Consider the following 14,599-nt stretch of genomic DNA (forward strand, 5'->3'; position numbering starts at 1 on the left):
AAGGTGTCAAGTAGAGGTCTTGCTTCATGCTTCTGCATGTGGTAATCCAGTTTTCCCAGCACCATTTGTTGAAGAGCCTGTCCTTGCTCCAAGGGTTGATTTTAGCTCCTTTGAAAAGAAGTGGTAAGAGTGGGCACCCTTGTCTGGTTCCTGATCTCAGTGGAATTGCTTCCAATTTTTTCCTGTTCAATAGGACGCTGGCTGTAGGTTTGTCATAAATTGCCTTGATTGTGGTGAGCAATGTTTCTTCCTATTCCCAATTTGTTTAAAGTTTTCATCATAAAATGGTGTTGTATTTTGTCAAAAGCTTTCTCTGTCTATTGAGATAATCATATGGTTTTTGTTTTTCAGTTTGTTAATGTGATGCATCACTTTGATTTGTGAATGTTGACCTATCCCTGCATGCCACAAATAAATCCCACTTGGTCCAGGTGGATGATCTTTCTAATGTGTTAGATTCAATTGTTGAGGATTTTTGTGTCTATCTTCATCAGAGAGATTGTAGTTCTTTTTCTCTATTGTATCTTTTTCAGGTTCAGTAATTAAGGTATTGGCTTCATAGAAAGAATTTGGGAAGATTCCCTTCTTTTTGATGTTTTGAATATCTTGAGAAGAATTGGAATAAGTTCTTTAAATATTTGGTAAAATTCAGTGTTGAAGCCATCAGTCCTGGGATTTTCTTTGTGGGGAGGGTCTTTATTACTGATTCGAGTCCTGTCTTAGTTATTTGTCTGTTTAGGTTTTCTGTGACTTCATGGCTCAATTTAGGTAGGTCATATGTGCCTAGGAATCTGTCCATTTCTTCTAGGTTTCCAGTTTTGTTGGCATATAGTTCTTTTCTGATCCTTCTTTATGTAGTGTCTGTTGTTACATTTCCTTTTTCATCTCTGATTTTGTTAATTTGGGTCTTCTCCGTCCTATTTTTGGTTAGTTGGGCCAGTGGTAAGTCAATTTTGTATATTTTTTTGAAAAACCAGCTCTTCGTTTTGCTGATCTTTTGTATTGTTTTGTTGGTTTCAATTTTGTTGATTTCTTCTCTAATTATTTCTTTCTCCTGATAGTTTTGGGTTTGGTTTGCTGTTGTTTTCTAGATCCTTGAGATGCATTTATAGTTCATTTATTGGTAGCTTTCCAATTTCTTGTTGTAGGCTCCAGTTGCTACAAATCTTCCTCTTAACACTACTTTTGCTGTATCCCATAAGTTTTGATATGTTTATTGTCATTTTCATTTGTCTCTAGAAATTTTTTTATTTCTCTTTTGATTTCTTCAGTGACCCACTGTTCTATAAGGAGCCTGTTGTTCAGTCTCCATGTGCTTTCATATGTTCTGGGGATTCCTGAGTTGTTGATTGCCAATTTCATTCCATTGTGGTCTGAGAAGATGCATGGTATGATTTCAATTATTTTGAATTTGCTGAGGCTTGTTTTATGGCCTAGCATGTGATCAGTCTTAGAGAATGTCCCATGCATTGGTGAGAAGAATGTGTATTCTGTGACTGTAGGGTGGAAAGCTCTGTAAATAGCTGTTAAGTTTGTAGTGTTGATTAAGGCTGTTGTCTCCTTGCTGATTTTCTGTCTGGTTTATCTGTCTGTTGCTTAAATTGAGTTATTGAAGTCCTTCATTACTATTGTATTTGAATCTTTTGTCTTCTTTTAAATTCATTAAATTTCGTTAGACAGGTGCCCTGTAATCAGATGCATATACATTCATAATAGTCACATCTTCCTGTTGAATTGATCCCTTAATCATTATATAGTGCCCTTCTTTTTCTCTTTTAATAGTTTTTGTGTTAAAGTCTATTTTGTCTGATACTGTGATGGCTATACCAGCTCTTTCTTGGTTTCTGTTTTCTGTTCTGTGGATTATTTTTTTCTGTCCTTTCACTTTCAGTCTGCAAGCATCTTTGTTGGTGAGGTGTGTTTCTTGTAGGCAGCAAATAATTGGGTTTTCTTCTTTAATCCATTCAGCCAGTCTGTCTTTTAATTGAAGAGTTGAGACCATTTACAACTTCTGCTTTATAAAAAACAAAAGGGGGGAATGTTAGTAAAATGGTGCAGTCCTATCTATGGCGCAATCTACACCTTGACACCATCCTAGGCTTTAGCCACCACTGCCGTTGCTGGAAGCCAGGTGTCCACATGGCCCAACCACTGGTGTTAAGCTCCACCTCCACCCTAATGGGATTTGCTGCTGCTACTTCCCTGCCTGCTCCCAGCAAAGTTTTAAAAAGATCTGTTCCTGAACATGTGGCTCGCTCACTCGCTCGCGCTCTGTCTCTGTCTCCTGACCTCTGTCTCTCTCTTATGCTCTCCTTCTTCCTATTTCTCCTTCTTTGCCCCTTCCCTCCAGTCTGTCTTCGAGGCTCCTCCTCCCCCAGCCCCATGCCGGCTCCCAGGAATCTGGGGTGACTGCGGTTCTGTGCTGCGCTGTCTCTAGCCTCCAGATGGACTTCCCTCCCAGCACACCAGGGCCTGTGTGGGCTGCATGGGGACCCCCATGTCATCCTTTTCTTGGAGCAGACACTCGCTTCAGCCTCTGGTAGCGTTTATCTGTCTTCCCCAGAGCACCTCTGAACTCAGACCTTTCCCCCTGAATCTGCTGGGCTGCACCTTTGATGCCTGTAAGTGGCCGCTTCCTTCAGAAGCCGGTGCTCCTCAAGTAGCCATCATTGGGGCTAGTGCATTTCCAGAAACAGTGAGGCTTATGGGCTTGATCCCAAGGGTGTTTTCCGCAGGGGGCACTGGAGGAGGGCTCAGACCCCTTGCCCCACAGCTGCCTACAAATACACAGCACACTGTGTATCTTGTTCTACCTGCTGTGGCATGTGCAGCCCTATTGGATGGTGGAGCTTGTCAGCCAGTCTAGACCTGAAGTCCTAGGCTGTTCGGTAAGTGGCTCCCCTCAAAGCCGGGTGGCCCCGTCAGCCCTGGCTGGCAGCGCAGGCTGAGTGTAGTTGTGGATGGAGAACCTTCCCCTGCTGCACCACTTTGCACTGCACACTGGCCGCCTCACTGGAACTTGCTCTAGTCTGGTAATGGCCAAGTTCGTTTTTAGAAATCTATTTTATCTGTATCTGTTTACTATGTTTTTCTGAGTACACGGGTGTAAATAGTATAATTTGCAATGTAAGGTCCATGGCAATAACTTTGTTATGTATTATGTTATAAACCACTGGAAATGGTGACTACCGTGGATGTCCGCCCCCCACACCCCACCCTGGGCAGTGGGCAGTGATTCATGCAGGACTCTGAATGTCACCCTTGGGCCTGGGTGGAGCAGCAGCCTGCAGGAGTGGACTGTCGTCAGTGCCTCGCCTGGAGATGCCTGGCTGGCCTGCACAGGAAACGCTGCTGCCCCAACCGTGCGACCAGTGCCCACGCTGTGGCTCCCTCGCACCAAGTGTTGGAATCTGCCAGAGACTCTGACCCACTGGTCCATCTGCTTCAGTTTGTATGGAATGCCCTGACATGTTGCATTTTTCCCCATCTGGATGAATAAAAATAAATGCTTCTGTCTTAAAACAGTAAAAAAAAAAAAAAAAAAAATCCAGAATATACTCCTCCCCACATTGATTTATGTTTCTTAAGCTTAATTATTTAAAGTTGTTAATGTTTATTTTTACATCCAATGAATTACTAGCATCTAAGTAAAGATATTTATTATTTTAATATAAGTTAAAATAATGATAACACTTTATTAGATATGTTTCCTTCATTTTATGGTAATACCAAGACTATGAGAAATTTCAGATTTGGGCATGTTTTTGGCATAATCTGATTCCAGGGATCTTTGTATATTGTGAAAGAAATGAGTTTGTCAGGCAGTATAAGAAAGAAAAATGGGAGAAGGAATCGCAAAAAATGGAATCCTTCCACTGAAATCTTCCTTCTTCCCCAGTCCTGTACCCAGGTGATCCAAGAAGCATTTTGGAAAACCATTGATAGGGGTTTCATGATATAAACTATAGTTGTATAATCTGAATATGGGCCTAGCCAGCAAAATAAATACTGCCTCTCTTTAGATTTAGCTTGAGGTTGTGGGGGAGCAGAATATCATTTTCCTGTAATTTTTCCTTTATTTTTTCTTATTCAGAATAAATAAATTATTTCTCTCATGTATAAGAGGAAAAATCCCATCTTCCTGTTGATAGTAGAAGATAACAGGATAATCATAGCAATGGTAATCTGATGTCATTTTGGACCCAGTAAGAGTAGATTATCTGTGACCCAGATAAAATAATTAGAAACTACTTAAAATAGTGCATTTCTAATCTCATTTCCAAGTTTAAAAGATCTCAGCATAACCACATGTTTCTGTTAAAGAGATAATCTGAAGCCCAATTCTAAAAGATTACCTTTGATTATTTTTAGATTTGATTTTACACAGTATTTAAATATATGTGTCTGTATTTTTACTAAGCTTAATATTGAAGTTAAAATTAAGCAATCTGCTTAGAAGCATTACTTTTATTAAGGACACAATTCTAATTATTCCTTAGACTTTAGTCTATTTTTTCTATTTTTTTTCTTTTTGCTGTTTCTGAATGAAAATGGCTAGTGAAGTTGTTGCTAATGTAATTGATGTTGTCAGAATTATTGAGCAGTAGTTCACACACAGCTGAGGATGATGTCCATGTTGATGAGCACCAGTGCTAACAGTGGTGAGTGATTCTATTAGTCATGATTTCATTCTCTGGGCTTGGAGAGAGTGCATCAAGAAGTGCTGTAACAGCTGGCACAGCGCATTCTGGTGCGGTCTGACAGCGAGCTATTGTGTACCATGACACTCCTCTGACAGTTTATCTAAATCTTGTATACAAGCATTTTTGTTTTTTAGGCACTGTGGAGTTGATGTAATGGTACAAGTTTTTACATGGTATTCCTGGAGCTCGCTGCTTTTCTCAGTTACAAGGTTGGGGGAACAGGGTGAGCAAGATGTATTTAGTTGCAGTTTTGTTAAAAGCTTTAAATTCTAAAAAAAAAAAAAAAAATTTTGCAGTTGGTCTCACAAGTACTATTATTGGATGCTATTTGAAAAGAGAGGAAAATATATTTTTCTCCATTAATAGTGGCTCATGTTTAACTTGCAAAGTAGATGTTTACTTAAATAAATATAGAAAGAATCACAAATGCAGGAGTGACTTAGTTTTAACTTGATTACCTTATGCAGTGAAAAGTATCTTATGTGCAGATTGTTAAATGAAAGGGGATTATTTGTTAAATAGCATTTTATTAATCAATTAGTAGATTTGCTTGCCTTTTAATATGTACCCAGAAATGTGGTCCTGAGATTATTAATCCTTATAATTAAATTTTCCAAGTATGCGCTGAGTTACTGTGGTGAATTAGCTTCAGTGCATTCTCTACACAAATAATGTTTAGTTTACTCAGCAAATCAGCATTGCAGATATGGAAGTCATTGCTAATTATGCTGAACCCGGTTAACTTATGCTTCTGTTAAGAGAATTCCTTCTAGCATTTTTATTTTCCTTCCTGAAGTATATTTTTGTTTAATACATACAGAATAAACATTTCTAATTGTAATATTACATGGAATATCTTCCCAGTAGCTCAATAACAATGTAGGAAAAAATCATTAAATAATCATTTTTTCTTGTATGCCTTAAAATGTTGTATACTAATATTGGATATAATATTCCTTTGGATTTTGGATATAATTAAGAATTTTATAGAAACTAGGTTCCCCTTCAGCAAGGCAGTAATTTATATACCAAATTATGTTTCATAGTAATATAAAAACTTTTTAAAACAAATCATTGTCACAGTTATTGCTGGCATCAAAATTATTGAGTATGGAATTGGATTTTTTTTTTTAGTATCAGCATGTACTTGTGTAAAAGTGTATTTGTATGCATCATTTCTCTGCTCAGGGTACTAAACTACTTAAAAGGTTTTCTGATAAAAGTAGTTAAAAGCAATTTAAATCTGTTTCTATACTTTTTTCAGTCAGTACATTTTAATTTTCTGAAAGCATTACTAATGGTTAAATATATTTTTATAAAGAAGCTAAACATTTATGAATTTTCATTTTGCTTGTGATTTTCCCCATTGATTTTAATATCTCATGAATATTTAATCTGACTTTTAAAACATCATGGGATTGGAGAAGGCAGTGAATTGTGTATTTATAGTTTGCTTGTGATCTTTTGCCACAATGATTCATGTTTCTGGCACACTCTGTTGCTGTATTGGTTATTCCTTAAAATCCTTGCCAAAGGGCACATTAAATGCCCATCTTCTACTAGTAACCAAAACTCCTTTCAAAAGCATAATTTTGGTATTAAAATATGAGTAGTTGAATTTGAATGTTGATTGTTAAGAAGAATGTTCACTTATTTCACATAATCTAGTTAGTTTAAACTTATGTAACATCACTGTGTATAATCAACCCTTCTGGCCTCATTTATAGATTCCCATATAATTTAAAAATATATTTACCTGCTTTTACTGAACTGTAAGTTCCTAAGAACTCTGTCATAATTGGTACTTAGCAAATTTTTGGTAGATAGATAAACCAATATAAAAATTGTGGTTTTTCTGCTGAGATCTTGTTTTTTCAAGTAGATGTTAAGCCCCTCTGGACATTGGTTTTTATATGCATGGTCTCTCAATGTTCCTGCCATTTTATCTTTCAGTTTTTCTTGTTTAAACATGATTTTGAAATGTTAAATTTTGATGTAACTGTGATGTTTTATCTGTGATGTAACTGTGATGTTTTATGCCCTTAAAGTATTTGTAGAAGGCAATATCAGGAGAAACTAAGATTATTATTTATTAGGAAATTTTATTATCTTTAACATATATTAACTAATTTATGAGCCTTCAGACTGTGAGGGAAGCTTTATTTGGAAACTGAGGTACAAAGTTTTAGGAATTTTCTTAAGATTCCGTAGCCAAAAAGTGATTTGATGAAGACATTTAGAGATTATTTTAGAAGGGGATTTCCAGTGCCCACAGAGGGAAGGTCTACTGCCTCTCACTTTGGTTCCACCATGGATTCAGTGTTTCTGTGACCCTCAGATCACTGATAGAGGACATAGCTGGTCTTCTGTTGGAGATGGATGCTTAAGGAACCATTCATTTCGAGGATGATAAAAGCTCTAGTTTCAAAGGAGGAGAGACTGCTAGTATTACAGTGCATTTTCTCTCTGTATTCCAAAAAAAATCAAATGAAAGGTGAGAAGTCATGCTGTTGCTGGCCATGCTCAGTTTGGTGCTGTAAATATATGTTAAGGTACCCATTTTGTGTGATGTGTGCCATTAGGTGCTTCAGTAAAGTTTGAATTCAAACTTAAATGAGCTGATGTTTTTATACTTACCAGAGACGCTAAGAAGTGAAAATCTTTCTCAGAAGTAGTAGAAAGTAATAATAGATAAAACAGATACATAATTGTGAAGAACTTCTCAGTGTGTTTTAAACTGTATGTTAAATCAACATAGAGTTGTTGAATTAGGAAGCTACATGCAGCAAAGTTAGAAACATTAGCAAAGAATAAAGAGGAAAGGAGATTATTGAGGTTAAACTGGACTGTTTTGGAGGAATCTGCAATCCAGAAACTCCATTTTTAAACTGTTTCCGGAGTTAATCACCCCCAGAAGCAGTGGCTGTGGCTCTTAACTTTCAGACTCCAAAGAGGTAGTCATCGCAACCAGATTGACCAATTATACCTTAGATGTACAATTTTAATTGTTCCAAAGGACTTTTCAGCACATTTCCTTTTCTGTATGATGACTTGTGGCGGTACTCCTTGGTAAGAATGAATTCAAAGCAGGGTGAGTCAGTTGGATGGATGGTATCATTAAACTACTATACCTTTGCCAAGAGGACTAGGTTCTCAGTCTGTAAACAGGGAAACCTTCGATGATAATTGCTTGCTGTTTGCCTCCCGTTCCCCCTCCATTTTTCTAACATTAAGCTGTTAAAACTCTTTGTCTCCCTTTCTGTAGAAACTCCCACGTTTCCCAAATCCAGGCATACTCTTATTAGCTAAGATAGTATTCTTTTTGCACTGATCCTGAAAGATCATTTCTTAGGGCAAGATCAGCCATCAGGAAAAAGTCAAGTATTGGTTGATGAGATAGGTAAAGCCTATATTTCTGTAACTGTTACTGCTTCTAGTTTATTCTGCTTTTAAAAATAATTTCCAATTTTTGAAATAGTGTAAGATTCTCATGTACCTTCTAACTGTGCAGACTGATTTATGTTTTAGACATTTTGATCATTGGACCATCATCAAGGCATAAATATTTCTCTGGAAATTAGATATCCTAATTGTAGCAGCATACAGTAAATACTTCTTATAATTCCTGGAAGAATGAATTTTTCTGGATAGCTGAGTTTTATATATAACCAGTTATTTCTACATGCTAATAAAGAATTTATAAATGCTATTGAAACTCTTTAAGGATAGCAGTTATCTTTTTGGTCCTTTCCTGACTGGCACTGAAGGTGTGGAATCTTTTGTATTGGATGAATTGTCTGCACCAAACTGTTTTAACTAAATCATGTGCATAAAGTTATGGTAAACATCACATCTTTTGAAAGAATAGCCTTCAGCTTATCATTTAAAAGGTAGTATTCTAGTTATGTCTGAAACAGACTCCAGGAAAGTGTCAAAAACACTTGAAAATGAAAACAATTTCCATATGAAATCTAAATCTGAGGTCTTTAAAATTGATTAAAGTTCCTTTAATTCCACAAACTCCTCAAGGTTTTATAGCCAAGTGACAAATTTCTGCATAGTAAGAATCTCTCTTATTATTAGCTGATAGTCTGAACTTTCCATTGCCTTCCTTATTCTGAAATAGTTTCTAGTTCTTAAAAAACTTTGAGAGACAGAAAGGACAGACAGCAAGCGAGAGGGAGTCAGAGATGGGGAGAGAGGCACAGAAAGAGAGCTCCACTCTGCTGGTTCATTCTTCAAATGCCTGCAGCAGTCAGGGTTGAGCGCAGGGCTGAAGCCAGGATTTGGGAACCTGATTGAGTTCTTTCAGGTTGGCAACAGGGACCCGTTTACCTGAGCCATCACCACTGCCTCCCAGGGTCTGCATTAGCAGGAAGCTGGAGTCAGGAGCCTGAAACAAAAATCAAACCCAGAAACTTTGATTTGGGACATGGCTGCCTTAACCATTAGGCTAAATACCTAGTCCTAGTTTCTAGTTTTTAAGTGTTATCCACTACTGTGATTTTATACCATTTATACATCTTTCCTGATAGTTTATTTGTATACAAATCTTTTCCTCTGTACTTTTGTAGAAGCTATCTTAATTGCTTTGGAACAACTCACCACCATTGGACTGCAAGAAACCATTAAGTAGGCAACAGGGCCAAGAAAGGTTAATTATAGAATTGTCATTGGATGCCATGAATTCCAAAACATAATGGGAAAACTAATACATATGGAATGTATAGCTAATCTGTAATTTCTTAATAGATCCTTGGAAAATCTGCAAATGAAACTTATTGGTGTCTAGTCATCTAAAATACAGATTTATGTTTGCTAATGTATGTTAACTCTAGTATTAAGGCATTCATATATGAGAATTTAGTATTATGAGTTGTTCCTGTGTCATATCAAAATAATTTTTTTAAAGTGAAGATGCTATTTATTAGCATCATTGTAAAAAAGTTCCACACCCATTGGCCGGCGCCATGGCTCAATAGGCTAATCCTCCGCCTAGCGGCGCTGGCACACCGGGTTCTAGTCCCGGTTGCCCCTCTTCCAGTCCAGCTCTCTGCTGTGGCCCGGGAGTGCAGTGGAGGATGGCCCAAGTGCTTGGGCCCTGCACCCCATGGGAGACCAGGAGAAGCACCTGGCTCCTGGCTTCGACTCAGCACGGTGCGCCGGCAGCAGTGCGCCAGCCGCGGTGGCCATTGGAGGGTGAACCAATGGCAAAAGGAAGACCTTTCTCTCTCTCTCTCTCTCTCTCTCTCTCAGTCCACTCTGCCTGTCAAAAAAAAAAAAAAGTTCCACACCCAGATAATTCTTGGGGTATGAGTTGTAGCCCCAAGTATGTGTCGGAATAATACTGCTTAATAATAACACAGTCTACCTTCTACTGGGTTTGAATGAGGTATTAAGGTAAAGGAACTAGAGGAGGAAAATGCCTAACTTTTCTTCATATATTTGAAAGGATATATTATTTTGTAATGCTTCAAAAGATTTAAAATATAAATATCTAATAATAAGATATAATTAGTGTTTTATTTGGATATTATGATAGTTGGTCAATCTAATGATACATCTTCTGTTAATATGAATTAAACCAATGTATCTAGAACTTGTCTTCTTTTTGTTGAAATGTTTTCTTTTGTAATTGTATTATAACTTTATAGAAAATGTACAACAGATACTATTAATATGAAAAGAGTAATTTTTCTCTTTGGGGAAATAATTTCTACCAAAGAACGCCAAATCAATTACCTTTAGTTCTCAGAGCAATAGCTGTTGTAATATGGCAGTTCATAGATTGCCTTGTTGAATTTTGTTGTTTACAGAAATCCAACTCTCTTTGACTCTTGGCATTTTTTTTTTTCATTAGTGTCTTTCATTTGTCATTTTTTGTTATTTTTAATGCATACTCCCTGATGATTGAATTGAAAATAGGTTTTTAAAAAGAATTAAATGGAAAGCAAGTATAATAAAAGTTTACATTTTAATGAAATAGTACTCCAAAATTTTTGTGAGGTTTTATCTTCAAATATTTTTGGCATGTTTCTTTTTCCAAGGGAATTCCAGCAATGTATGTAGATCCTGTAAAATTGTTAGCACTCAAATATGAACTGCTTACATTTCATAATATTCTCTGAATAGGATTATAAAATTATAAAATGTCGAGTAAGATTTGATAACTTACATCTGAGTATAATTTTTTATTTTTAATAGGATACAACATCGATTGAAAAGATGTCAAACTGTTGTGAAGAAATGTAAGTATAAAAGTAGTATATATTTAAAATTTGAAACGCTGGCCACATTTGGGAAGTATGTGCCTATTGTAGAATGATAATAAAATAATGGCTTTTTCTGGGTGCCTTGTCTGAGGTCTGAGCTAGATAAGCATACCCCAGTCCTACAGTAGGGGTCTTCCAGCCATGATAGTTTTCCAACAAAATAAATACTGATCTTTCTTGTTCCTTGTCTAAAGTAAGTTAAATTATTTGTCCTCAGAGTACATCAAAAGAGATTTGCTACTGTGTTGTTGACACACATTCTGTTAATCCTGAGACTTTCCTCCGCTTCAAAAGTTGCCCTAGGTTGATTGACGACACAGATACAATATCTGCTATCCCAGAGTTGAAACTCAGCTGCATGCCATAATGAAAGAAAAGCTGTGTTTGTGATGCTGGGACACAATTCATCAGAGTCCAGTAATGGATCCCCAGCCAACCTGTATTGTTTTAGCTGACTGAAGTGCACCATGGGAGTGCTGTCTTTCACTAATAATGCTGTCTTCTGTAGATCGAGGCCCCGAAAGCCATGGCAGCAGACCTTCTCAGAAGTTTTTGGCACTCGTTGGAAGATCCTGTGGTTCATTCCTTTCAGGCAGAGGCAACCACTGCGAGTTCCCTACCACTTTGCCAATCATGTCTAAACAGATGGATGGTGGGCACAGATGGGTCCTCCATGCTGGAAATGCGTTACAGGTTTTATGATAATAGAACTATGACAGTCTTCAAGTCAATTAAAATCCACCCACCAATCTTAGGCATCATAATGTGCCCCAGGCTTTATTTTAATAGTGATCTTGATCCTGTTGTGGGACTAATGCAAGATCTATATTTAAGTTTTAAAGCATGTTTACTTTCAGATTAGCTTTCCACGGGGATTTCTTTAAATGCTTTTGTTAGTAAACTCAGAAGGCAGTGATTTGGATGAAATAATTGTACATAATTTCTTTTGGTACTGACAATGTTACAGATTTTAATTTAAAGGAAATCTCAGATGTTTATTTAAAATTTTCATTTTTAAGTAGTACTAACAGATCTGGATTGAATTCTTCGTATTTTACAAATGTTGATATACCTCCTTACAGTAGATGTAAATTTTCTTTTTCAAATGCAGCATAAAATACTTAATACTTCTTCTTCTATGTGCTGCAAAAACTGTAGCATAGGAGTGAACAACAGCAGGGACAGCCTTGTACTGTTTTCTCATTTTTTCCTTTACCAGAACCAAAATAAAAATATGACTAATATAAAACAACAGCTACCTACCTTATTATAAAGATTAATTTTTTTCACATTAATTTTCTCACTTCTTTTCTCCTTATTGTGGTAATTATTGATTGTTGTTAAAATATCTGTTCCCAAAATATCTGTTCCCAGAAGAAATTTGTGAACAGTAGGATGGTATTCCTAGTTTACCCTAAGGTTTTAATGAGCAAAAAGTCTAGAAAATTTGCAAAAATTTGACAGTTACTTTTTCTAGTGTAGTTATATTAGAATGCGTAATTTTTCTAAATGCTAGTAAAACTAGATAATATATAATGTACAATATGAAGAGGAGGAATATTGTGCTTCTGAAAAAACATACTTTTTAATTTTATTTATCTACTGGTAAATCTAAAATTATACATTGAAGGTTTATAAATAATAGATATTGGTCAGTTTATTGAAATTTTATTTATAGGAAGTTACTCAAAAGTTGCTAACATTTGTATACTATAGTCACTGAACTTAAATGAAATTTTAATTGGCCAGCAAGAATTTGTGTTGAGAGACCTTTTGTGGAAGGTACTATTATAAAATGACCTTAAAATTAAAAAAAAAATCTGTATTTATCATTAGACTTATATAAATTTAAATTGCTAATAGTGATGGTCTCTTGGAAAGCATAGAACATATGTGTGAAAACACATTCAGTATGCTTTGAAAAAAAAGTCAGATTTCAATTTTTTTCCATGAGAATACTGCAAAATGTCATATATCTTTTTAAAATATTTATGTACTCACAGTCTTCCTCGCAGAGAAAGTTGAAAGAATCTCCTGTATTCATACTTCCCTTTTAGTGAGTTTTGAAATTAAAGAATCATCCCTGAGAAATAATGAAATGAAAGGTTACCATTTTCAGCAATTATCTATACTGTGGTTAGTTCTCTCAGAAATTGTAAATATCATTGAAAATATTCTGAAATAATAGTGTAAGCTCTTCTCAGATACTAGTACCATGCTTTTCATGTTGTTATTATAATGCTTTATTGCTTAAAACCTTATAAGTGGCAGATGAAAGTATTTATTGGTGCACAGTAAATTTAATATAAGAAATATATTTATAAAACATAAACACAAATTATTGTGTTTGTGTCTAGAGAATGGGTTGAATTTTGTGCAGGGTGACCAAATTTGGCCTTGTGACAGAACTGTTGAAAGGAAGTAATGTATAGATAAGGTAGGTCTGTTATTAGTTGAATGCCTGATGCTGTATACCTTCGTTTTGAATAAAGACGTTGAGAACACAGCAGAGCAAGTGAAGACCCCCTCAAGAGCTTTATGGACATGTCTGTACTTCACGTAGTAGCAGTATCTGTGTTCAGAGGCACTGGGGAGGTCTCTTTCCCACTCTGAGGCTTCTAGGACTCATTTTCTTCCCTTCTTTTTATCCTTCCTCATCCTAATCCATCTATACCCGGTCCCTGTAATTGGGCTACAAAGTAAGGCACTTGACAAGCATATGCTTATCTTGTTTGAGTGGCAGAAATGCAACATCTCAGTATATTTACATAAGAGTTTATGTTAAAGTATATCGATATATACTTATATTGTGATTTACAGTATTCTCAAATTAGCACACCTGACCCTGCTGTGGGTTTTGTAATTCTTGAGAGGACTGGAGAGAAACCCAATGGCAGTTTCTTAGGGATTACATAAAGTCTGGTGTTCTTTCTGCGCCCTCTTTTGGCTAATTGGTGTAATTATACTGGCTCTTGAGATTCACTACCCCATAAGTAAATTGAAGATCCAAATTCTGAACATATCAGAGGTACAAACTTAGGAGAAAGATATGTACAAAATATGGAAAATTTTATGAAGATGAACATGTTACTATTTATGATATTTATAATTCATAAGAATGTGGTTATTTGCTTCACTTAGTATATTATACTTTTTGCTATGAATCACAAACATGTCAGATCAGTATAAGCCAATGTAAGCCATTTCATACATTTTTTAAACATTGGTTTAAGTAATAATTTCTTAAGATTAGAAAAGCTGTTACTCTCAAGTTACCACTTTATTATAAAGCATAGAAATTTATTGTAGTTACACATTAGCAACCAAGTATCTAATATGTTTTACTGAATATCTAAAAAATACATTTAGGTCTTTTTAATTTCAATTCTGGAATGATTTTTTTAACTAACTATTGCCTCGAAAGTGATCCGAGATTAATATTGATATACTTTTCTTTACTCTTTTTGAACTTTGTCAGAATTTATCTGTAGCTTTAGAGATAGTCAGTTTATTTCATATTCTGGATAGCCATGAAAATAAATTAAGATGTTGAACATTAGAAAAAAATCATGAGCAGTGAAATTACTGTTGCAATCTATTTATTGGATGGGAGTATTTATTTAT

The 14,599-nt window shown here is 35.8% G+C and overlaps 1 protein-coding gene across 5 annotated transcripts in view; it reads left to right on the forward strand.

The window, feature by feature from the left end:
* The window catches only part of ZDHHC21 (zinc finger DHHC-type palmitoyltransferase 21), a 96,978-nt gene that overhangs the window by 61,711 nt on the left and 20,668 nt on the right, over positions 1-14,599 (forward strand). For 4 of the 5 annotated variants that reach the window (XM_062208236.1, XM_062208238.1, XM_062208239.1 and 1 more), the window contains one exon: positions 10,908-10,951. In XM_062208236.1, coding sequence (XP_062064220.1) covers positions 10,908-10,951 — 44 coding nt within the window. Of the gene's footprint in view, positions 1-10,907; positions 10,952-11,483; positions 14,243-14,599 lie in introns of those variants that run through there. The other variant, XM_062208241.1, reaches the window with a different exon arrangement.

Source organism: Lepus europaeus, chromosome 12 (genome assembly GCF_033115175.1).
Source record: "Lepus europaeus isolate LE1 chromosome 12, mLepTim1.pri, whole genome shotgun sequence".
NCBI lineage: Eukaryota > Metazoa > Chordata > Mammalia > Lagomorpha > Leporidae > Lepus > Lepus europaeus.